At 35.9% G+C, this 27,687-nt stretch overlaps 1 protein-coding gene across 5 annotated transcripts in view; it reads right to left on the bottom strand.

Moving 5' to 3' along the window:
• LOC145675643 (uncharacterized) overlaps window positions 1-27,687 on the bottom strand; it is an 898,816-nt gene that overhangs the window by 246,868 nt on the left and 624,261 nt on the right. For all 5 annotated transcript variants that reach the window (XM_081746197.1, XM_081746201.1, XM_081746200.1 and 2 more), the window contains exons 8-9: window positions 6,601-9,271; window positions 2,236-2,864 (exon numbers count right to left, since the gene is read on the bottom strand). In XM_081746197.1, the coding sequence (XP_081602323.1) occupies window positions 2,236-2,864; window positions 6,601-9,271 (3,300 nt within the window). The remainder of the gene's footprint in view (window positions 1-2,235; window positions 2,865-6,600; window positions 9,272-27,687) is intronic.

Raw genomic sequence — 27,687 nt, 5'->3', positions numbered from 1 at the left:
AAGTGGTTAAACTGTACGGGATACACAGACGCAATGAACAAACTAATCCATTTATTTCTGTAATAATTATATCGTAAAATACTATCTTTAAGTGAACAGTAGAAATTGTGTTAAACATTTATTATTATTCCGAAAAATATTTATATATGCTTGAATTTAGTGAGCAAGTGGGAATCAACTTTCTTAGCTGAGTGCACCAGGATTTTCTACTTTCACAAATTATCAACATGTGATGTAAGTATGAAGTGCTGACCTAATTTATGTACGTTACAATGTGTATGTACAAGAGTTGTATCAACTGCCAAAGTTAATCTTAAATTTGCATGCCTAATATAAGTGAATGCACTTCGTACAGAATCAATCAAAATCCTTCTGTTGAAATTAATATGCGATTATCATTTCACTGGTAGTTAGTTCTATACTGAATACAAGTAAATACAAACACACTTATTTCCTCTCCTGAACAGTTTTTTGAGCGAAAGCAAATGTTAACAGAAATCTTTGCACAAATTTACGAGTTCTTTCTTTTTTTGTTTCGAATTATGAATTGTGACGGGAGCTTCTGAGGTTTTAAAAGAATAGGTGGTCAGTAACCTGAAACATGATAGAAAAAACTGTGAAAAAACAAAGCACAAAAATTTGAAAAATGGTAAAATAGGATTCAAATTCGACCCCTTTTGCAGATATTGGCGTCCAAATCGTAGAAATACGTGGAGAAGTGACTAATTCTATACGCTGAATATTAGAAGGTAAGGAATGTGTATCTCTAGGCCCCTTTGTATTGTATTTATCACATACACGCCAGCTTGAGCTCAGAAACCATTCTTGAGCCCCCACTGGAAAGTTCCCTTCTCAGGATTTTGACGGGACGCAAAAACTCTTGAACCTCTCTGGATCTTAATAAAGAAGTATTCTTGTCTAATGCCACTGATTTTATACTATTTCTGTCTTATATATAGTTCCCGGATATTATAGAAAAGAGTTACAGTTACACTTGCTCTTTTTCGAAAACCGCTAGCATAACCCGTGAAGAATAACATAATCGCTGGGTCAATTAAAATTATAGCTAAATGTATCGTAATAAACCTCAAACAGCTAAATGAGGAAAATAACTAGAAATGATTCAGTCTCAATCGACTAGTGCAAGTAATGTCAATACAATGTTTTGTTAGTGCATCATTTCAGTGTCTCAGAAGACATCAAGACACTACTGTCGACTTAATATCATTTATTAGTGATTTGTGCAGTTTTGCAATCCTGAGATTAAAATCTAACGGAAATTCTCTATGGTCTTTGGACACAACAAGAACAACATTCTCCACAATGTATTATACTGTACTGTCTTACTATCTCCGGAACAAGCGATTTCTTTTTTAATTTTTAAAACTTTATTATATATAATTAGGTGTTCTAAAAATTACGCCTATGGACTATGAAATGCTATTCTACAGGCTGATTCTACTTAAGGAAACCCAGGAGAGTATATCGTTACATAAACGAAAATGGTATTTAACGATCTACACTCCTGGGTTTCCTTAACGCGCTAGGGCCAACCAAAAATTTCACGATATGGTAATGTCGTAGATAAACTTTATTGAACAATTAACATTGTTTTACGAAGCCACGAAGCAGTTACACCAATTCTCGTCAGATGGCAGTGAAAGTTGGTGGAAGCTGACAACTAACCCATATTTTAACAACGGTATAGATTACATAATACTCCAAGAAAAGTCATATCTTTAGCAATTTGTGTACATGTATTTGTTTGTTCCTGGTAACAAGTAAGCTTATTTCTGAACTGATGCTAACAAATGGGATTAGTATCAACGTCTACTGCCATCTGGGAAAAATCGATATAACTACTTGATGGATTCTTAGATCAAAACTATGGCACAATTTTTTTTCTACGGCGTTGCCAATCGTCTAATTTTGGTTGATCGTAGGGTCTGAAAAAGGAACTGAGGATATACCACTATAAATTTTATTTTGACTTATAGAATAGTTTGTGAGGTCCGTGGGTGCCATTTTTAGACCATTCTATATATAGTTTTGCTGCATCCAGCAGATTAACTACCCTACATAATAATAGTACAGAGTTTCGTGAAGAGAACAGCGTAACAATTATATAATACGAGATATAACATGAATATACCTTGTAAATATTACAAGAATCTTCAACATATATACTTGTATTAATTTGTTTTGTCTTTCTCTTAAAGTAAGAAAAGTACTTACGTGTTTCCTGACTCCTTGGGCCTCCTATTTGTTCCATCGATTGAGTAGCACTCAGCTGGGTTTCTGCTTGACGGAATGCTTCATGCACTTCATCTGATGTGATTGGCTGTGTCGAGAACCGTCCGGCTCTTTCTTTACGATCCTTGTATCTTTGGAATCGTCCACCTCCTTTCGGTATCCGTGCTTTGGCCTCTTCAGCTGCTAGCTTTTGCTCTTCTTGCATTCGCATAAACAGCGACGCTTTCTCGGAAACACTAGTATTTAAAATATCGTCGTCGTCTCCCCCAAAATTAGCACTTGCATCCATACTCGAACGACTGGACAAAAAGGAATCCTCCATGTTGGTTTTCACAGGAGATTCCAAAGACGGGGAAACAATTTTCTTCGGAGACGGGGGTGATGAAATTCCGTTCACGTACTGTGTTTCGAAATCTGAAGCAGTGCCATTGATTATTTCAACACTTTTTTCGGAAACTATAAGCTTTTCAATTCGTGTCGAACTTGTTTCTTCGACCGAAGTTTCAACTATAGTAGCCTGTTCATTTGACGTTTCGTTGTCCAAGGCTTCATCTTCTACTCCGTTTATCGATACTCGTACGGCTTTCTGGAAAGCTTTCACGGACTCCAAGCTAAAGCAAGAAAAAACAAAAAAGAAATTATCAATAAATTAAATACATATTCCCTCCACTATAAACAAAAAAATAACACTTCAGAGTAGAAGAAAGGCACAAAGAATACTGAATTCTGCTCTGTCTGGAGGTGACCCACTTTACTAAATATAGAATTTGGCACTAGTTCCTCATTTACCATTCATAAACAAACTTTACGATGTGTTCATACAGTCGCGAAGCACATGCCGCACCTACGCAGCTGGCAATTTTCTAATAAATGAAATCTAACAAAACTGCGTCTTTGTTCAAAGATAATTTACAATAACCAACTTGAAGAAAGTTGTGTATTTATTTTTCTTTATGAACAAATGAAATGATTATGTATTCCTCATATTCAGAATTTAGATCGGGATACACCATGCCCAACCAGGTGTATCATTTTAGTACAGCACGTACTGTGAATAGATTGGGATGCAGTATTAACAGGTAGTTCTAAGCCAACAAAAGAAAATTATATCCGTGGATTCCTTACGCCAATAATTCAACTGAGCGTTTCGCGCCGGTCTCAGTACCAAAATAACTTGAAGTTTGCTTCTTATTTTTTCTTATTTTCAATTATATCGTCTTTAACTTCAGTTTTATCGTTTGGAAACGAAATGAATCGACCTTTGCACATTGTATGAAAAAAAGAAAAAATCATTTCAAATTAACCAAGAAGACGAGAAGCGAGCGGGGTTGGAGTGGAACCTGATGCAGAGATAGGTAAGTTAAGCTGATTTTTTTTCTCTCCCCGAGTAAATTTCAGGATCTATAGCTCAGAATACGGAAGCAGATGGAAGAAAATCTTGCTTAAATGTAACACCAATAAGTACATCTACATGCAAAGAATATATACCTGCAGAACTGCTCGAAAATAAATTGTAGAATACTTTGTTTAGACTTCAACTACAGCGTAGATATTGTTTTGAAATTACACGTACTCAAAACTCACGCAGAAAATTCGGCAAACTCCTCACTCTACACGGGAGGATTCTCCTTATTCCAATCGAAACAAGCAATTATTTTACAAAGTTCAGGCACTTTTTCCTGGCATACGAATGTGAACATACACCACTAAAATATGTTATTTTAAAATCGTAACAAACTTAGCTTATTAGAATGCAACTAATCAATGACTGCATACATTAGATATAGCTAGAAATAAGGATTATCAATATATCATGTCCTTGTATGAAAAACAGATCGTGTAGAGGAAATTGTTTAACATTACGTGCCAATCTTTTTTGAACAACTTCGCCTTCTGGGGAATCACGCAAGTTAGAACATGCAATATATCAAACTATTGCAGCAGTCATGAACACTCTGGACAATAGTTTGTTAAAAAGAATATATTGAAATTGGTAAAGACTGGCAGATTAACTGAAATATTGATAGATCATACTGCACACAATACAGAATATAACTTATAGGGCAATGGCTCGTATTTTTATAATTGATGGTTTATTTTAAAAAATGGAAATTTTTACTTTTGGTAAGTTCCAACTTGTTTTATACATGCACATAGCGTACTTTTTAAAAGAAAGTTTCTTATTGTTGAAATAAAACTGTACAACTGCTGAACTTTACGTGCATGCAGAATTGCCGTAGAACATCCGTTATAACACACACACACACACACACACATTATATATATATATATATATATATATATATTACCTCTTCAAACTTGCAGTCTTCTCACAAAGAATAAAGGAACGCAAGTTAACCTAAATTAATCTTAGAACAGAAGTAAGTCCTGATCTTTTCTTAATCACAATTATCAATGTTAGGAGTAGGAAAGTAGTGTAGGGAGTTAGGTTAGAAATATTTAAAAAATAACTCGCCAAAAGGAGAAAAAGAAGACAAGAGGAGCTGATGTGCTTAGAAACAGTTGTTGAGTTTAGACATATTGAAAATAAGCTAGTTGTTGAATTGTAAAAGGAAGTTACAGGAGATTAATTGTCGAGCAAAATTAATTATATTAGAGTTAAAAGAAATGAGAAATGGTTGATAAAAAGGTGTAGTAAGACCTGAAAGAATTGTAAGTGTATCTGTTGTAAAAGTTGCGGAAGCATTGGTAGCACGTGTGTTATGAGTGATGATGTTCTAGAACTATATCAAGAGATAATAACATATTTAAAACTTAACCTAACAGTTTTGCGAATAAGAGGACTTAACCTAACAGGATTTGAAAAGTAAAAACATAAAATAAAAATAAAAGCACCTTAACATTTTAGTTTTTAAACATTTCTAACTCCCTACATTACTTTCCTACTGCTAACAATCAACCTCCCTTAATTTTATATATTAGTGGTATTTAGATTTATTATTATTAGATATCTTCGCAATGATAACCCCACTGTGTTGAATTTCATCAAGCAAAAGACAATATTAACAAAATGTTATTATACACACTAAGAACTTGTTCCCAGATCTTTTCGTATAGATCAGAAATCTATATGCGCAGGTTACGATGACATCATTGCTAGACACACACATTTCTACACTAAACTAAAAGTTTCTGAAAACAATTAAATCATTTAACAGAATCTTCTAAATACTACCTAGAGCTAATTTTTTAATGTTCCTGCATTGTCATTAGTTGTTCACTAAAACTCAAAGAAATGAAGGAAAGAAGCGTAAGAAGATTCTAAAGTAAATGTAAAGACACTTAACAGATGTCACCACGGGTGCCCTATCTCTCAAAATGTATCTTGTAGAGTTCAACAATATTGAATATAATTCACGAAATGAGTATTCCTACTCTATTCAAAGATAAGTTGAAGAAATAACCAAGAGAAAAATCTGTACAGTTTTTCTTATATGAATATATATATTTCTTTCATTGTTAAGATCACTAATTCTGACTCTTCAGAAAACATGCTTATAATAATAAACCTCTCTCAACTGTTAAATGCTTAAAAGATAAAGGTATTGATGTAGATAACAGCTCACTATTTAGTAATTCATTTCAATACCAAGTCATTTGTGCTAAATAAGATTGAAACAAAGGACATGATTTTTTTTTTTTTTTTTTTTTTTTTCTTATTTCACTTGAGAATTTCTCAATATACTAGAGTACTTATTCTCTCTGCCAACACACAAAACCGAAGAGTTTTCAGTTTTATATCTTCACAGCTGTCAAATGAGAGGAACAGATTCATAGTAGGAGCATAAAGGGAATTTTACTCACCTGTTTCAATTTTATCAAGTACAGTTTTGGTGTCTTTCATACTTACTTACAAAACCCTGACTTCTTGAACGTAGGGACTTGAAGCAAGTTTGATTGAAGTACTCAACATAAAGAAATCATTTTCAATAGTCGATGAGCTAATGACATTATTCTAGCATAAACCCTTGCCACTACAAAGCATCAAGATTAAGTTTTATTGTAATATAATTGTATGGTATTGTTTAATTATATTTCAACTGCACAAACAATTTTGTTTTCCATTTTCAATTTGTGGTACCGGTACTGTGAAATTATTACTTTATATTTTATTTATTTAAAGTTGCAAACACAATGCTTCCCCCAAAAGGGAAGAATTTCATAAAATCCAATCTATGAAATAAATATTCTATTTACTACAATACTCATCCTTTCATCGTATAATTATATAAATGCCAGAATATTGCCGTACCCAAAAACCAAGAGATAAAAGTCCATTTATAAGAAACCTAACGAGCCAATCAAAAATTAAAAGACAATTCTTACCTGCACGATTCCTGCAATTCATCTAAAGTAATAGGTTGTGTTCTAAATCTCTCCTTGTCTCTTGTAGATTTTGATGAACTTCTTCTGCCGCCAGATGATTCACCTTGTTCATCTGAGAATCTAAGAAAATTAGACCGAACTTTAGGAACAGCACCTGTGGAAGCGGCTGGACGTGTAGGACTGCCAGTATCTCGGCGTTTATCAACATCAAACATAGTCTCCATTGTTTGAATCCGTTCAGCAACAGAGGATCTGGTACTGGACATTAATAAAGTTGGAGATAAGGAACGCCTTGGTTTTGGCGGTGGACTTTCAGAATGACCATTAAGACACCCACCACCTACGGATCTTCTTTGTTTCAAGATATAATTTAGCTCATGGTCTATATGATCAAACTTTTGCACAGGTACTGGCTTAGGTAGCTTTTTGGCACTGGGAGGAATTTCAGAAGCTGAAGTACTCAGAGATAAAGAAATACTCATTTCAGACTTATGAAGATTTCCTATAGGCACGGAATCACTTCGAATTGGAAGAATTTCATCGCCACTGACGGACATTCTCACTCGGGTTGGAGACGCAGAGCAATCTCGCTTCTTGAGAATCCCTGAAGGCCTATCTTGACTGCTCTGTTTCAAGATAGGCTTCACCTCAGGTAACTCGGGAGGCACTTCTGACGTCATTGAAGCACTTCTATTTTTCAGTATTGGAAACCTTCCGCCTTCGCAGATCTTATCAGAATCGCGTACTTGCAGCACATCCTCTAGTGATTTGCGGGAAGATTTCAAAATTGGACGAGGTTTATCATCTAATTCATCATCGGTGCTGGATTTCTTCTTAAGGATCGGTTTTGGTTCGGAGGAATCTATATCTTCAGAACTACTCTTCTTTTTAAGTATGGGTCGAGGTTCAGCAACTTCACCTACGTCTACAGTAGAACTTGACTTACGTTTTAAAATACCCTGTGGCTCTGGAGAAAAAGATCTTTCTTCTATTTCTTCTCTACTAGATTTTCGTTTAAGAATAGATTGAGGTTCTGGTGACTGAGTTCTAATTTCCTCTAATGAAGATCTTCTTTGTTTTAAAATCGGTTTGAAGTCACTTCCTATTTCAACAATCGATATGTCAGGAGAACGACTTCTAACTTCAGATTCGTCTAAACTAGCCCTCTTTTTTAAAATTCCCTGAGGTTTGTGCAAATCCGAAGAAGGCAAAAGTGGTGAAGAACATCTGACAGTTCCCTCATCCTGAGAAGATTTACGCTTCAATATTGAAACTGGCGATGAAGACGGAAATTCTTCTACGGACTTCTTTTTCAAGATGGAAGGACGACGACTTGAATTTCTCGATTTACTTTTAACATTTTCAGCACCAGCAGGCACATTGACTAGTTCTGGTCTCTGCATCTCGTCGCTATGGCTGACATGATCATCAGAGCTCCATCGGTATCCTTTCTGATTATCATCTGGAATAATACCACCAAGGCTGGAATTTTGAGTTTGATACAGTAATATGTTAGATTCGTACAGGTTTGATCTTACTCCAGACATATTTTTATCTTCACTGGACCTTGATTCACTACTAGGAAAAGATATCACATCACTTGCGCTTAAACTACTGGTATTTTCATCTCCGCTTTTATTTTCACTATAGTCTTCTACGTTCACAGATGCAGGTACATTCTCTTTCCCACTGTCTTCACTAAAATGTGGCACAAACTCACTCTCAACACAACCTTTGCTACTGTAGTCAACAAAACTAGAATTCTCACTACGTAGATTGGCACTTGGTATCTCAAATGATCCCTTAGTAGAAGGCAAACTTTGAATATTACTTCCTCGCAAATCACTATTCAAGGAAAGACTAGTCAATCGATCGACGCGTGCTACCGTCTCTCTCGTAAGTGCAGTTAAAACTTCAACTCTATGAGAAATGTCACTATCTGGACCTCGAACACTTTCCACAGAAATTTCGGAACTTTTAGGGAGATTAAGTGGAGACTGACTGGCGGATTTTGATCCAATTTCCTTGCTTGGTGAACCTCTACTTGGCGACTGATATCGAAGTTTAGACACTGGCGATGAATTACAGATCTCTCTCTCTTCACTCTTTCTGCCGATTGACGACTTTCGTGGAAGCCGATAAAGATCGGATTTCCCTTCTTTCTTCTCGGAAGCGGTTCTTTTGGCGAGAAGGAAATTGGTACCAGATTCCGAGGTTTTCCTTAACGAGGTCTTGAAAGGAGACTTACTTGATGGAGGGGGAGTGTCAGGGGACGGAGCTGGTGCCGGTGGCGGCTTGTGTTGGCCCGTGGGTGACGATGGTTGAGGAGACGTTGTCACACGTGGGCGAAACACTTCCGGCAGCTTTGGCTTTTGCGGAAGGAGATTTTTTGACTTGCGTTCATTAGCACGGTTTTCATCACCCCCCGATTTTTGACCCTCACCAAGAACCTGGGTTGCTCGAACAAGCCTCCGATGGACAACACTATCTTTGCTAAGCGGGGATACACGATCAGTGGACGAACTCGTAGCATGAGCTGGCGCGGGTGACAACAACTGCCGAATGATAGTCGCCGATCGAATTCCTGTAGTGGCACTGCCTTCCTGATCAGTACTTGGACTCTGACGATCTATCTGACCCCGGCGACGGCGGCGTCTGCTTCCAGAATCCTCTGAAATCATACACAAAAAAGTATACATTAATTACTTCTTGACAAGAAAGAAACATTCGACTTACATAAAAATATTTTTATAATACATCAATAGATATAAATGCAAATATATATATATATATATATATATATATATATATATATATATATATATATATATATATATATATATATTTCGGATATAATATAGCAGTTTGGATAGGTTAATATAGCAGCTCAGGTAGGCTACTTTTTTTTTTTTTAAATCTCTCAAATTATCATCCAGTTATACTGATATAAATTATGAATCATTCCTTTGCAATAACATATCCTTATGGAAAACTATAAAAAATCCCTATAATATTACTAAAATGACTCAGGTTGGATCCAATTCAGACGAATGATACAAAAATTGTGAAGACAAAAACATTGATATCTCGGAAGTTGCACAGCTCTTCATGACCACAGCCTTGCTAACTACTAATAACTAAGCAGTAAGTAATATGAATTTCCATTTTTAGATTTTCTTGATTACCGGAATTCAGTCGCTCTAAAGTAAAATAAAATTGTGACTCCTTAAATGCATGACCAACAGTTATTAAAATTTCTTATTCTCGGAACCAGTTGTTAAAACTCTTTTCCTCTAAGTCCAGTACTTAAGAAAAGAAGTTAAATTCTCTAGCATCATATTTGGGAATCTAATATTGTATATTTTTCCCCTTTCCAGTTATTAAAGAGACAATCAAGACATGCTGCAGTTGAGAGATGTCACTTCAATTTTAGGCAGCATTTCGTCAATGGAAATCCAATTCTGACTATGTGCAGACCCAGTGACGGAGTGACGTAACTACCGGGGTGCAAACGGGGCTTGTGCCCCGGGCGCGCGGATTGAGGAGGCGCAAAACTGGAAAAATATTTATTTTCACTATTGTAAAAAAAAAAAAAAAAAAAAAAAAAAACCTGCAACCAAAAGAGCCCGCATAGTTAAATTTTAGTTCCAGCTTTTTTTGTGTTTTTATTTAATTTACATCGATTTAAGATATTTGTAAAATGTCCGGGTATAATACTCGAACATAATTATTCCAAAAACATTGTGATTTGCAATTATTATGATAAAGACTATACGAATATGTCGAACATGCTACTCTCAGATTATCTGGGAATCAAATGCTAATTAGTTTGGTGTTTTATCTTGTACTAAAAATTAAATTATGTAGTGCAATTCTGAAATCAAACTTTATCACTTGAAGAAAAAGTGGAAGAGAAGAATTAGTGTATGATGCCAATATCACGTATAATCAGGGAGAGTTTTGGTTTCGTTGGTCGGGGGGGGGGGGGGGGAAGGGCGCTAAGGCGAGTTCCTGCTCCAGGCGTCAATTAGCCTAGTTGCGTCGGTACAGTGACGAACCTAGAAGGGAGGAAAGGGGACTCACCGGTGAATAACTGTTTCTCTCACACATGTATTGCAATGTACGTCAAGTAATCTAGAACTAACATTTTTGCTATACAGACGTCCTTTCAAAAATTTATCTGTCCTTCCTTTGCCTATTTACCCTCATCCCAAGAAGTTAAAGCTGGCGTCGTCACTGGTCCAGACGCAGTTTTTTTCGACAATATATTTTGTCAAAAACACAAATCATGCGTTGCGCTGACGCACACAAATAAGAAATGCACATCCCTGCCCTTAATGCAGAGTAAGAAAGCAATCCCTACGCATTTTAAACATCAACTAGCATTATGGTATCTTTAATTCTAGGCCTTTATTCAGGCCCGTATCCAGGGAGGGTCTAGGGCCTACCCCCCTAAAATTTTCACGGTAGGCTTGCAAATGAACTATAATATAGTTGGATCGCCTCTCTCCCCCTACATTTTAGGCTGGCTACGGGCCTGCCTTTATCTAGTCAACAAAGCGAGGGAAAAGTAGAAATAAAATTTGTTGCGATTCCTAATACATTTCCTAACCTTGTCAAATATTTGGCCACCTATACCAAATGTCGGAATCCTCCTATGAAAAGGCAGTTAGAAAATAAAGTAATGGAATCTGGTCAATAGAAGCATACTGTACAACTTACTCCTAGTCACTGTCACTAGTCGTTAAAATAAATCATGCGCAAACACACATCATAATATTATTGTTGTATGATTATATTAAGTGAACTTACTATACGAAATCATATTGCAAAGATGGTTGTTGAATTGAATGACGCCATCTTTCTGAAATTTTGCTACCTACTTAAATTAGCCAGGTTTCTAAAGAAATATAAATATACAGTAAGTGCAAATATTACTGATCATGTTAACGCTTTCTATAAAACCAGAGGGGAGAAATTTAAACAGATTTAACTGTTAACAGTATTTCGCTAGCGACAACGATATACAATTAAGACAGGGTGGAGCGTTTTTAACCTAACAATAACCATGTCTCGGATTTGACTGCCTGTTGGAGGTTCAGCCTACAATAACTGTTTAGCATTACACTAATAATATTAACAAAACTAGTATATCAGGGAGAAAAATAATTAAATAATTATCACTGATAATACTAATCGATACTTGCTTCAGGTGATTCGAGAAAAAGTATGATAAATACCAGATACTGAGAAGAGAGATTTCCACATCATATACATTATCACAATACTAAACATTCCAACTAAAAGTTTGAACTGCATTATGACAATTGCGATTTGAAATGAAATTTGTTAACGAAAATTAGAAAAAATTTAACTTTTCTTAACAAAAGTGCAGATTTCAAAGCAGCTGGAAGATTAATTTCTGATTCCGATGTTTGAGTGTGTCAAAATTTCCATGAAAAATATGACTTCCGAGAAAGGTAATATAATTTCAGTTTGTTCACTCGTATGATTTACGATATTCACACTTGGTGTAGCGTAATAATCAAAACGTTATCACTGAATTAGCCTCAGCATTGTAACTGCACCAAGAAGAATCCCTGAACTGAAACCTGCATTTGAATTCCGGAAGAATTATATACATGAGCTGAAAAAAAGTACACGAAGGATTTGCTTTAATCCAATTGTTTTATCACACACACACACACATGGCGTCATTGTAGGTATTTCTAGAAATCATCCCACCATCCATGATTTTAGTATGATGCTACACATACACATGCATCAGCAACTTTGTTGAATAAAAACGTGATTAGATTGCACAAGGTTGGTTTCCTGCCAGGAAAGCATTCGAATTAAAATAGACGAAGTACTTTACTCCTTACAGTTGATTGTTGAGCTTTACAGCGAAATTTTACTTTTTTCTTCCTCAAAGTGCTGCAGAAAACTTTACCATGCATGAGAACTGGTGGACAAAAAATAATAAAGGATTATTAACGAGGGAAAATATTGCAAACCTCATCAAACTCCTGAAAAATTCAAAATGTAACTTGGCATATTTTTCCCGAAGTCCTTAAATTAATAGCATTTGTTAGAAATACATTTATTTATATATTGCGTTTTAGTATATCGCTTATGAGTAGAGACGAAACTTTTCCGTTAATGCGATATGTGCGAAACGTTACAAAAAAAAAAAAAAAAAAAAAAAAATGCGTGTATGTACAACGATAATTTATATTTTGCATGTTTTCTTCTCAATATTATTTCTATTTAGGGACGAAAGTGTTATTTAAAAGGCACAAGCTGTTGAGAAGAAGAAAAATATATAAAACAAATAATTTCAATATTTGTATGGTATCGACATATTTCTTGTTTTGATTGCTATGACAACCTGTTTTTCTCGTCGATAGGGTCACTAAGAAATATAGAATGAAGAACCATCTTACAAGAATCGAATGTTCATTATTTTAATGTGACAAATTCGGTATATATATATATATATATATATATATATATATCACGAAATATACATATTCTAAAGTGCATATCTGTGGTTTGATTTTATCATAATCTTGTGTAGTTAATGAATACTAAAATATATATTTGGAACTGGGGAATGTAACGAAGAAATCACGTTACATATTAAATGGTGCCGAAACCCTAGGAACTTTGAGTAAATGAGATTGTTTACTATAACTTCTAACTAACCTCAAACACCACGGATTACCTTCTGTTACGAAATAAAAAGAAAATATATCGAAGAATTAAAATGAATATTCAAAGGGACGAAGGTATCAGTGCTAGAGTTCATGATGTCAATATATCAGCAACTGAGACATCGGCGGATGTGATTGATCTTATACGACAGCTAGGACAACAAATGAATTCCAAAATGGAACAAATAACACAACAAATAGGACAGCAAATGGACTCCAGATTGGAACAAGTAACAACAAATAGGACAGCAGGTGGATTCGAAAATGAATTCCAAAATGGAACAAACAACACAACAAATAGGACAGCAAATGGATTCCAGATTGGAACAAGTAACGCAACAAATAAATACCAAACTGGAACTAACCTACAGTAGGATAGAGCAAATTATTATCCATAGTTTTGCAGCGATAAGAAGTACAGTTGAAGTAGTAGAAACAGGTTAATGACAATACAAACCAAATTCGGAGATACAACAAGAAGTACAGATCATCAAAGAGAAAATTAGTATAGTTAATTGTAATCCCGAACCTGCCATTTACGTAGCGTATGTGGAACATAAGAGAGCCGAATCAAGGCCATGTGAAGAAGACAGTAATCCATCAGAAGGCTACTCTGAAAGGGGGGACACTATTTCTAATATCGAGGATGAAGAAAGAAGACCTCGTAGAAGAAATCATACACACGTAAAACTTAGACGTTTAAGATATTTCAGTACTAATACTCGGGTAAAATTTAGTGAAATAAAATCATTGACTAAATTTAGCGGTAGATCTGAGGATATCACAGCAAGCACCTTTTTAGAAAAAATTGAAGAGGAATGTGAATCCACTGGAGTAAACAAGTCCAATTTCCTCAAAATCTTGCCACATACCACCTTGTTCGGTATGGTATAAAGCTATCAGAGTTAGTCTACATAATTATTCGGATTTTAAAAATGCGCTGATAGCAAATTTTGAGAATGATTTTATGTTAGCAGACCGGAATGTCCAGATTAGAAACCGACGTTTTGACCCTAAGGTGAACAAAAGTCTCACAGATTTTGTGATTTCAGCATATAATAACTTGAAACTGATCAATCCATATCAGCAGGAATCACGCGTTATCGCATCAATACGAATATTATTACCGTTTAGGCTACAGCAAATATTGATCTCTTCGCAATGTATTAATTTTAATCATTTACTTATGATAGTTCAAAATTATGAGAGTCAGTCTAAGTTGCAAGGTAATACTAACAGAAATCAAGCTAATCATATTCCTGTTCGAAACATCAATCTTAGAAAAAATTGCAATCATAATACACGAGGTAATATTGGATTTTCTCGTAATGGCAATACGACCGAATCTAATTTTAGAAGAAACAGAAATAATCGTACAGTTTTTAGGAACACTGTAAACAATCGATCTAATTTCCCACGAACTCCCAGATTTCGTAGCAATTACATAGGCGGCAGAAATTTTCAGAATAGGAATCAAAGAACTGGTGAAGTAAATAGTATACAGGACTGTACTCAAGATTGTGCTATTCAATGCAACTTAATCGAATCTTTTGGTAATGTTACTTGAGCTAAAGTTATGGCGTCCGTCAAAGCATACCAAAAGTAACTGGATGCAACTAGTTGAAAAGTTAGTTCCTACGTGTAATCATTGTTTTATTGTGTGATAATTTTTTTGTGATATCAATTAGTTTTTGTTTTGTTTCACTTTGAATATTGTTATGATTTCATTGTAATTTTTACTTCGTTCACATTCTATGCAATCACATTTATACATCAATACAAATATTATCTATCAAATTTATACTAACAATGCCCGAATAAATGAAATATGTTAATGCCCGAATAAATGAAATATGTTATGTTGTATTTTAACTTACATCAACTTTATTGTTAACAGGTATAAATGGTATTGAATTAAAAAATCTATCTAGGACCTAAATAATCAACAAACTTACCACATTTTGAATATGTCTTTGTCATTAATAATTTTTTAAGATTAAAATAAAATTGATTATTGGAAAAATATAAGAATGGTATTGAAGTACGATAAAAATAATATATTGTTTCATGAATTGTAATTTTTATATGTAAAGGATATTCAAAAAGTACGGTAACCATGTATATGAAATGTTTAACGGTCCAGGATTCTTTCTTCAATTGTAGCCAATTTAAGAAGTCCTATAGTTCGCGAGCCATACATACAACGATAATGTATATTTTGCATGTTTTCTTCTCAATATTGTTTTTAATTAAGGACGAAAGTGTTATTTAAAAGGCACAAGAAGAAGAAAAATAGGCCCTATATAAAAGAAATAATTTAAATATTTGTATGGTATCGACATATTTCTTGTTTTGGTTGCTATGACAACCTGTTTTTCTCATCGTTAAGGTAACTAAGAAATACTGAATGAAGAACCATCTTATAAGAATCGAATGTTCATTATTTTAATGTGGCAAATTCGGTGTATATATATATACGCTCACGAAATATACATATTCTGAAGTGCATATTTGTGGTGTGATTTTATCATAATCTTGTGTAGTTAATGAATACTAAAAATATATTTGGAACTGGGAAATGTAACGAAGAAATCACGTTACAAATGTTTCAGGAAACTTCAAACTTTTTCGTTTTAGAGCCAGAAATCACGTTTATATTATCGTGAATTTTTGCGAAATCCGGCATTATTTGTGGTAAATGAAATGAAAACGAAAATGTGGAATTCTTGTTAATTATTGCTAGTAACTAAAAAGCACATTTCCAATGTTATTTAACTTTAAAAAACGTTGCATTTACGAAAAAGCTCCGAGTTATTTGATCCAGAAACTGTTTCACTTCATAATGATGTAGACATCAACAAAACTGAACTACTGTTTAAATCCTTGACTGTGTTTTGTGTGGAAAATATTCATGACCTGTTGTCTGCTTACCGTGAATATAAAAGTAAAGTTATTGAAGTTCTCAACAGTGAGGATAAAGAAGTTGACATTGTATCATTGTTAAACAGTTTAAAAGTTAACCACAGGTCTTATGCAGTCAGCTCGTTGCGTTCTATATGGTTGCCAGTCTCGAGTGTTGATGCCGAGAGATTCTTCTCACAATGAGTCTTCCGAAAGTGTCACTCTCCGATTTGAATGAAACTTTGCACACTTGTAGAACATCAAAAATAATAATAATAATAATCGACACGTATTTTTTTGTTTTGGCAATGGTGAAGATTTAAGGGTGGAAATCACTCTTTGAACGTTAGGGGTTGTCTCTAAGAATAGACAGAAAACAATCATTTAATTTAGAAGAAAACATACTGCCAGACAGGTGTGGGGTTAGGACAGCTGACTTCAATTAGAAAATCTGACAGCTGATTTCAATCTGACGTCAAAATTAGAAAAATCAAAATTGCGGATCCAATATAGTGATTACAATTACAAAATGTCTTCTGGTTTAAAATTCTCTGCAGTTAGCCAAGAACAATTATAGTTGTCCGAGATTACCGCGAGGAGGTAACAGATTAGTTTGAAATCCCTTTCTGTACTTCTTTTAATGGGATGCTTGATTAAAGTGAGTCTCTAAATTCCTCCCTATAACATTTACAGGGACACAAACAGCAGAAAATGTGGCATAGTCAATAAATCTATGACTCATAGCTACATCATACAGCCTTTAATTTCTGAAAATGATGTTGTTATAACCGTTGTTAATTATTTTGCAGGAAAAGAATGGAACATTTGACCCTACAGTCCAAAACAATCTCTCTTAATCTGAGAATGTTCTTGTGAAAGTATCATATTCGGGAAAATTAACATTAGGTCTTGTGGTATCATGGTTTCAAGAGGTTTTTCTCACAATGTTTAATGTAAAGTCCATTTTGTTATTAGATTCGTGGAATGGTCACAATCAACTTTTCAACCTATTTTACGAACAAAAGAGTACCTCAAAATAGAAACCATTCTGCACTATCAACTGGTAGGATTCATCCTCTTGATGTGTTCGTCTTTAGGCCGCAGAAAAACTTCTTGATACATTTTGCTGATATTGTTCTCTACAACTATACCATAAATTTACACCTCCGTAATAATGTAATTTAGATCCAAATCACTGATTCATAATCAGTTTTCTTCTCCCAGATTTGCAAAGCTTATTAGATATGCGTGATGCAAAAACAGTGTATCTGGAAGATGATCGTGCGGCATTTTGCGATTTCTCACAGTTATTGCTGTAATAAGGTGAGCTTGGTGTAAACAATGTTTATGCATCACACTTTTTTTTTTTCAAAATGTCATTACTGTGAAGCGTTTTCCCAATAAATTCATAATTATAACAATTGAGGATATATGAAGTTCTGACATAGTGAAAGGTGAGGGAACTCACTATACCTAAGCACCCCGAATAGGGAGAGGTGCAGATTTATTTACTGTAAGGTACAGGTACAGGTGTATTTACTGTAAGAAAGAGGACTGTCTGAACCTTCCAAATACCAAATGTATCTTGGTTTCAAATGGAGTAAATAAATACAATACAATACGATGCTCACTTTAATCAAGCATTCCGTTAAATTAAATGGATTTCAAATCAATAGAAAGGGGTTTCAAATCGGTCCAACCTTCTTGTAGTAACCCCTGCTAACTATAATTGTTCTTCGCTAACTGCAGAGAATTCCAAACCAGAAGATATTTTCCCCAAAGACTTGTTGGGGAAAAGTTTCGTCTCTACTTATGAGCTAGGTTCGTAGTTTATCCACAATTTAACGTAGGAAAGCTGTGAAGTTACTAGTGTCTCCTCTAATGAACATTAGGTGGTTATTACGGGAACCAAAACTAAAAACCTCCTTAAAGCTTGAGACCATCCGACAAAACACATGAAAATGCGTCGCTGAAAAGGGACATAGAAGTTTCATTAGCCAGTAGATTATCATCTTCCCTGAGGGGCTATGCTCGGCAGGATTGATTTTAGTAGATGACTTTTGATCATATTTGACTGCCAATGCAATAATTCGTGACTTTCTAGATCACAGTTCTTTACCCTTTAATTCAAGTACTGTAATTGTCTCACAAAGCTGTCAAACCAGAAATTTTATGTCCCTACTAGAACCAAACACAGAATCACATGGATCAAACGAGCTTGGATAGCGCATTATTTAAAGTGGTATCAAGAAAAAAAAAAAAGAAAGAAAGAAAAACTTACATTATTAGAACTTAACGGGGGAAACAATGTCCGAAAACAAGATTTACCAATCGACAGATCTTATGAAGCTGAAGAAGATTATATGTGAGAGTAAGAGCTACTTATTTAGAGTATATGTAGCAAACTACACTGCTAAAAATACACAACATTCACTTGACACCTAGTAGTCCGTTCCAAGAGCTGATATCGGCTGAAGGAATTCCACTCCCTTGCGCTAAGGCCCTCTCGCTTAGCAACAGCTGAACCCTCATTGGCTGAACGCATGGGTGTTTGCTTTAGTTCGCACTTTTGCCACGGCTCAAGACATTTTGGCAGCACTATAACTATCATATACTTTATGTTGTTTCAGTTTTCCTAAATTTATCGTAGGCGGTCCTGGGTGCCAGCGGCGCAAATCTGTCTTCAACATTGGGGGACGGGTAAGACGGTTCTCCCCTTTTTTTGCGATGTTCAAAATAATTATGAAGTTGAAAAGCAATGCTGTGGAGGATCAGGGGAGCAGAGTGGTTTTAAACATTGGAAGGCGGACAGATTTGAAGCTTATTTTGAGGGGGTGGAGCACATAAATTTCATTTCACTTTCCTTTGTGGCAATCGGACACAAATAATTACATTTCTCCCCGAAAAACACATTTCAGGTCGGATTATTGGGGGGACTGTCCCCCAGTTCCGACATTGGAGGGGACATGTCCTCCTCATTCCCCGGATTTTCACCAGTGTCGGATGCTGTTTCCAGTAGGGACACTCGGTTGGAAAGGTGGGAATGCCTTTTTAGGCCAGCCATCCTGAATAAGGTTTTTCTTGGGTTTTTCTCATCCACACCAGAAATACTGGGATGGTACCTTCCTCCACTTCCCCAAGTAGTGTGATCACCAAGGGACATCATCCCTCATAGGGGACGGGCTTAATAAGGCCATAGATGTCGAATGTGCACATATATTGTTCCTAATTCTCTTTTCTTAACAGTGACACACATAATTTTCCTTAAATACTATTTGTAAGTATTTAAGTGCACCAAAAGACTTCTTTCTGTATACCGGCATTTGCCTTATAAAAATCACTAAGCGTCATCAACGTATATTTAATTTTATTGTCAAACTATTATCGCGAATAACGTAACTTAGAAGACACTACGGTAATGCATATGTCGTAGTATCGGATGATTGGATCAGTTTTTCTTCAGGTCATGAGTTTCTTGAATATTCTGTTTCTCAAAATAATTTGACGTGCCGCTATTATACACTGAGGTTAAAGGAGAGTGTGATGATCAGATGGATATGATAATGGTAGGGCAAGGTTCTAGATTACTGGTCCCCCTTTCCTGGATGCGGGTTAGTGATATAGATGATCCAGAAGAGCCGGAAAACTGTATTGTTAGATGACCAGAAGAAAATAATACACTTTTTCGGAACTTCCGGGTCACCTATACCACTGACCCGCATCTCCCCACCCCACCCCCGACAAGAACACAATTTTCTATAAAAGTACAGCAGGACAACCTTCGACTATTTAAAAAAAAAAAAAAAAAAACTAAAGTATTATTATTTTACAAAAAGTTAAATACTTCTCCAAAGCATTGGGAGGACAAGCCGCTCCTTAACCCCCCCGACAACAATAAACATTTCTCTAACTCAAAATCCTCTAACTCAATAAAATTAACATATTCTTATTTTAAAAACGTAATATATTCTTCAAAAACGGGGTTAAAATATTCTTCAAAAATATAGGGGGCAAGCCTCCCTAACCCCCCACAATAATAAAATAGCTATTCATTAAAAAAAGCAAACAAAAATAATTTTTAAAAATCACATGACAAAAAAAAGGTTTAAAGAAACCATCAAATACATAGCCCTGTATACGTATTTCGATAGATTCATGAAAGAAAAAACAATAGCACAAACATTTCAGCACTTTTACGAGATATAATAGAAGTCTACCCGGGTCCTTAATATATATATATATATATATATATATATATATATATATATATATATATATATATATATATATATATATCAAAATCAACGAAAAGAATACACATTTATTTTTTCAACATTATGGTTTATATTATTTATTTCCAATTTCTTCATTTATGTTTTTCGTTATCATGTTAGAAGTGTTAATAGTGTGTGACTAGTGTTGTTCTATAAACAGAAATGATGGAAGAGCAACAACATGAAGTTCTGACTTGTCAAAACGGTTAATATAATTCATAATAAATAGTGTTCACAGGAACTAAAGAAACAATCATCGCAAGCATAAGGAAGAAGAGCATGAATCAGGTAAGCAAATACTTCTATTTATGAAAAATATAGGGGGACCATACAGGGGCGGATCCAGGAAAAACTTCTGGGGGGGCGGTGGGTTGTCACTGTTACTTTTAAGGACTCCAAACTTTGGAATGGGTTTTATTTATATATGTAAAATAAGAAAGTTTCCTCTTCTGGGGGAAGCGATCACCCCGATCACCCCCTTCCTGGATCCGCCCCTGGGGACCAGTAATCTAGAACCTTCCCTAATGGCAGAATGATGAAAGTGGGAGAAAACAGGAGAACCCCACAAAAGTTACGCACACGGTGTGTGTTCGCTACAAAATTAATTTGGCGGGAGTTAGGATCCAAAATGAAAGTTAAATGAAATCTGAGTTTAACGTCCCAGACAATTAAAGCAAGTGAATGATGGAAGAATTGGTGGAATAAAGTGGGAGAAGGGAGAACCCCAGAAAACCCACGAGCATGATGCTGTCTACCACGAACTTACTTGGCCGGGGATCGAACCAAGGACCCCAGGCACAAGAAGTAAGCGCTCTACCACTGAACCACCACTGCCTCTAGATATTTATTCCGTCCAGGTTTCTTTGTTACCTTAATTCGAGGTACAAAGAGGAGTCACTTTATTTGGGATAGAATTAAATGGTTTAAGGAGGCTTTATATTATTATTATTATTTCCTTGCTTTCCTTCAGTAGACTCCACAAACAAAACCGACTTAAATCGTATACTGTGAGAGTCCTAAGTTCGACCGAGCCAAATTAATTTGAATGGTTTTCAAAGTCGAATTGTCTTTTTGCCTCCAATGTTAAATATGCAACCGAGCTCATCATACTATTGAATCGATTGCGCAGTCCGAAACGTACCTGTTCCTCAAAGTTCGTATCTTATTTGAGCTCAAGTCTTTTAACCACTGTATGATTCATGGCTAGGTGTTGTCTTCATCGGTATTTACATGTATTTAGTTAGACTGCTTTTTTAAGTACTTTTCCTCTTAATATTACGTGCTACCGTTCGCATATGAAAATACACTCTCTATCGGCCTTTCCTTCTTTGAAAAGTCATAAAGGTTGTTTGGTTCATATTAAACCGAATCAGAAACGCCACTGCCATCTGAGGAATGATGACAAGAATAATGCCGTGCATTTGAAGTAGATGGCTAAATGTCGTTAAACGGCATCTAAATTAAAGTTACTGCGGAAGGCAGCTATACGGTGGCCATTCTCCATGCTCGTTTTTCCTACGTACACATAGTGAAACAATGTCGGGAAAATGGGTTGATACTCAGGGTGACTACTACGAAAACTAGTGTGGCTCGTTACACAAATCAGGAGCCCTAGGCAAAACAGTCGCTCACAAAAAGTACCAGGAAAAGCTCCAAGGAAAGCGGCACCTGCAAGATTCGATGATTGGCGTGCTATGAAAATTCACCCACCCAACGTGCAATGTACCAGTGACTCAACATCGAACCTCATCCATTCGTAAGCGCCTTCGGCTCAAGTGCATTTGTAAGGGCCACATCCATAATCTGTTCTCGAGCCACATTGCAGAACGAAAACCGAACTGCAAAAAGTATGAATAGCACCTGTTGGGGTTCCAATAGAAGAAAGTTGTAATAATGGATGAAACGCACACCTATCTCGCTGCTGGTAGTCAAATTTGGGCACTGAAGCACCCTGACAGCGATGCCAAGAGCCGCTGCAACTCCGTTCCCCCACTGTCGGGAAAGTTTAATGGTATTTTATGCAGAAAAGGCGCTGACACGCAAGAATGATGAAAAGTGAAAGTAAACGCAAGATACTTCCAGCAACCTATTATAATATTGTAGGCGTACGGTGCGGATCATGAAAGGATATGTAGACAAATCATCAAGTCATACCACCAGCGTTTTAATCTGAAAATCGAACGCAAATCAGAAAATCGTGTCGCTCAGTTTCAAGACATACCTGTGAAGAGCCCTGATGCGCGTCCAATGTATTTCTGCAGATTTAATCTGTTGGAAAAAATATCTCCAACATCGGCGTCAGCGCACCCTCGCTGGTCTCTGGAAAGCTTGCAAGGACAAAATTTCTTTGTCCATGGTTCCCCGGAGTTTGCTCCAAGTTCAATGTCAGGTGATAGTCCACAGTGCTGGAGTCCCAAGAAAGCTGACGGTAGTGAAGTTTCGCACACGGCGAATACCCTTTAAAATCGACTGGCCCTGTATCCCGTCGAGTACTCCTGTCCTAATCCGAACAACCTTCTTTATCAGGTGCAAAAAAATGTCCTTGGTTCGAAAACCTCTTGTATGTTCATATCAATTAACCGTACTTCGATAAATTATAGCCTAGGACAGTAATTGTTTTCGAGGTACCTTTCGTGCAGGTACCTGAATCTTGACCCCCTACAGGTCCTAATAACATTTCGGGCTTTTTCATGAATATATCGGAAAATGCCCCGAATTCATGGATCATAATACATTCACATGGTAGCATTCGAAAGCTTATTCCATTCTAAATAGAATGACTTACGAAACATGAATCTAAGGGATTCAAGACCTAATGGATACGAACAGAGCTTCCTAGAGTGTATTTGTTGTTGTACCAATTCCACACTACACATGATTTGATTTTTTTAAATTATCTTCACGTCCACAACCAGAATATCATAACACTAAAAGCTTCCTAGCTTTCTTAAAAATTATTTTTCGGAAAAATCTCCGAATTCCTCTCGAATTTTACATTCGTGAGAAATGCGTTTGAACGTATACGAAAGTACCACATCCAAATGGAAAGCATGAAATGCTAGATCCCTCCAAGCAATTGGGAAATCACAAGATTTTTTTTTCCTTTTTTTAATCTCAGAAAGTCATCGCTGCTGAATACAGCACAATAGATGCTATTGGTTCTGACCACAAGAGTGAAAGAAAACCATATTCGACAGTACGCACGACAAAAATCCCATGACATATTTTGAAATCCCTATATGGGTAAAGAATTTAAAACAGGGACGTCATTTAGGGGGCAGGGAGGGGCATTTGCCCCCCCTGAGTTTGAGATGTATATAGATTTTATCAACAGAATAGTAGTAAATCAGTGAAAAACACGAAATTTTACTAATATCAAGGGGTCTTGCCCCCCCCCCCCAAGCAAAATCTGAAATGACGCTCCTGAAGTTTATATACTGTACTACGTGCTCTATTGTACAGGTACTTGTATGTAATTCATGTTGCTGTATATAACGTAGTTAAATTTGTGCTGTGTCAATGAGTATTAAATTGTACTTGCAGTATCACGTAAATAAGGACATGTAATATAATGTGAAGAAGGTTTGATTAGTATAGCGTCCCTTTTAGCGTCAAGACTACGAGAGACGTGGATCTACAGCTTAAAGTGGAATTCGTACCACATGAGATTCGCAGGGAATGGAAACCGGTCCTCCTGCACCAACTACGCGTACGCTAATATATAGACCTATGGTGGAACTCTGGAAAAACAAATCTGTCTACTGTACCGAACTTCACTGCAAGTTTATCTTCCCATTACAGGATGTATTTTCTAGGTTAAAAAAGTATGAGCTGAAAACAGTTCCTGTCCGTTCGTTATACTGAAGTGAGGTTCGTGTTCGCAAAAGGGAGGGTGCTTTTTTATAAGTGGTGTTTCGAACCTACACAATTTTCAATACGAAAAAATTCTAATCACGTTTACTATAATCAAATATGAATGAGTATTTTGCAATTTTCAGTTAATGATTTTAGGAATTTGGTAACTCGCAGATAGGCACTGAGACTATCTTTGTGTATCCTAGTCATGTATTTTCAATGTTAAATACTTGTTGACCTTCATTTTAAACAACACGCAACAGTTCTTTCAACCTCCTCCTCTCTGGTGGTCATTTAAATAACCAAAAATAACACGTGAGCTCATCCAGGTATGAAGCAAAATATAAACAAAATTGCAAGCAGCGACTAATCCCTCTCGATATAGAAATTAATGATCACAATAAGTCTTAGGTTCAAAACATGTACGGTGGATGTCATTAGTGTCACCACATTCATCTGAATGCACAACAAATGCAGGGTGATCTGTAAGTATGAATAGTGCAATCAACATCTATGTAAAGTGAAAACAAACTGGAAAGGATTATTCCAGTGGTCCTCAAAATGAGGTCCGCGACGCCTAAAAGTTGAAATGTGTTGTAATAAAATGTAACACAATTGTTATGGAAGAAGTAATTTTAAGATTAAGAAACTGCAGCTGCAGGCAGTAGAAGTACAAAAGGATAACTATTCATTATTTCCAATGCTCAAGGATTTCACTGATTCTTCAGGTGAAACACACTGCTGAAATGCACAAAACACTTGTAGGACACTCGCGAGCATTAGCTGCAAGTTTTCGAGAATATTTCCCTGCTCCACAACCTGGTAATGGTTGGATTGAAAATCCTTTCACTAATATAGAAATCCATGAAATACAAGGTATAAATCCTCAAACACAGAACAAGAACAGCTATTGGAACTATCCTGTGATACCTCATGGAAAAAAGTTTTCAAAGAAAATGAACTCAGTAGCTTTTGGTTGCGTGTGTGCTGTGTGTCTAAAAAGGCATTGCAACCTTTGATGCCTTTCCCTACCACTTCTTATGTGAGCTGCCCTTTTTTGCTCTTGTGGAATCGGATCTAAGATTGATTGTGGCTAAACTTATTTCGGATTTCAATGCAATTATGAAAAAAAAAAAAAAAATCATTCCTCACATTAGTGAACCCACATTCGAAAACATTGTTTACCAAGTGGATTCATTTAAAAAAAAGAAAAAGAAAAAAGAAAGAAAGAAACTGAGTTTCAGTCTTGAAAGACTGTATTTTCAATTGAAATTTCGTTCACTAGGAAACAATCATGTATCCTTAGAATAAATTACTTATTGCATTATTTTTCTTGATCTTTTTCTTGTCAGTGGTAATTCTAAGTAGTATACTTTTTAATACCACTGAAATTTCAGATAGCATTGCAAGGGGGTCCGCAGATCACTTTCTGAATAAACAGGGGTCCGCAGATGACTTTCCACATAATCTGCGTTACCGGAAAGTTTGAGAACCATTGGATTCAAATGTTTTGATATATGGTGAGCAAAGTCTCTTAGGTCAAATCATCGAAATAACTATCGTCTTGAAAACCTCTAACATCGACATATAAGATATCAAAGTAAAGCAGTATTTTACAGAAAACTATAACTTTCCCATTCCTCTTTCGGCAATGTTGTCTATAGTCGAAACAACTGTATAAAGTGTGTACTGTCTGTGTTTTACTATTATAAAATGTGAATTTATACTACCTACAGACGACATGTTCTGTGCAATATTAAGTCTTTTCAATTTACGGAAGTTGTATGCATTTTAGCTCTCGAAGTTCTACTATAATCAGAAGCGTACGTTAAATGAGAGAGAGTATTGAAGTTTTTATCATCTTCTTTGATGGTTATATATATATATAAACAACCCAGACTAAAAAAGACGGATAATTAATGAAAGGTGTTATCCCAAAATTGGTCCTCCTCACACTGTGAACCACTGTTTGCCAACCCATTTTGCCCATATTTTGTGTGCACAACCAGTGTGAATATGGACTGATCAAGGGTTCACTCAGATCACAAACTAGACGGTTTTCATCATGAGGTTACACGAGACGGGTCATAATGTTTAAAGGAGTACCTGATACGTTGATGGTTAGAAGTGGCGTGTTTGGGGGGCTATCGGGCTCAAGCTCCCCCCTCCCCCGCCTCAAATAAATTTGTTAGTGTTTTCCACTCCACGTACAACAATAATTTCATTGACTTTCCATTTTCTTATGCTCTTTGTTCAGAAATAATACAGTATTTGCAAAATTTCATTCCATGTACGAACTGCATTATCTTTTCTTTCTTTCGTCCATTCTACTCTTGTTTCTTTTTCTTAGTTGCTACTTTCTTTCGTTTTTCCTATCACACTTTGCACCGTTGTTGGTTGTGATTTAAGTCGGCCGTCGTCACTAACACTAAAACTAAGAGGAGTCGATAAGTGAAACTGGGGTTCCACACCAAATTGCACAGATATCAACATAACGAGACTTTAGTTATTATAGCAAAGGAATTAAAGAAAATCAAGAGGAGGAAATAAGTAGCCCGTGAAATTAGGCAGGCCAAGAGGATGCTTCCTTTTTATTCTATGAATAGAATAAAGGGTTAGATTCACGGCTAAATTTTTGTGCATATATCACATAAGATTCACCAGTCTGCAATTCTTGCCATTAAAGCTTCAATTTATGCATACATTAAAATATATTTCATTCTCAAACCCAGGTGAGTAATTGGTCTGCTTCTCCGCAGGCGCGGATCTAAGGGGAGGGTTATACGAGCTATAGTCCCCCCTTTGACGATCAGGTATACACTGAATAAAATGGGTTTCAATCCTACTTTCTTTACACTGAAGAAAGCGGTAAACTATGGTTTAGTCCCTCCCTTGATCATATTCTGCATCCGCGGCTGCTTCCCCGTGTTGTGCATAGCTCCAGAAACAAAATTCTATATACGCCACTGATCACGTCCAAGAGTTTTCTCGTTCCTTATTTTTCATGTTATCAATTCCTTCGTAATCATTGTTTCATTAATCATACTTTTTCTTAGGCTACTAAGCGTTAACAGTGAGACATTAAAAGAAAATATGTATCACATTAATTATTCTCCTTCTTGATCTAACATTACTATTATTATTACTTTAACATGATATAATCGGAACCCTAAACATGACATATTTGGTTAGTGGGTATGTGCTCACTTCTTTTAAATCAGGGATGCAATTAAGCAACAAAATTCTACTAGTCCAAGGAAAAAGCTACTAGCCTACATCCCAATCGTGACTTTTATATTCTTTACTGTTTAAAAACTCGCCCGCACTGATGAATTATTTGC

Source organism: Thermobia domestica, chromosome 18 (genome assembly GCF_964235325.1).
Source record: "Thermobia domestica chromosome 18, izTheDome1.hap1.1, whole genome shotgun sequence".
In the NCBI taxonomy this organism is placed as follows: domain Eukaryota; kingdom Metazoa; phylum Arthropoda; class Insecta; order Zygentoma; family Lepismatidae; genus Thermobia; species Thermobia domestica.
Note: the sequence above shows the minus strand (reverse complement) of the source record. Positions and strands in the feature narration are given on the sequence as shown.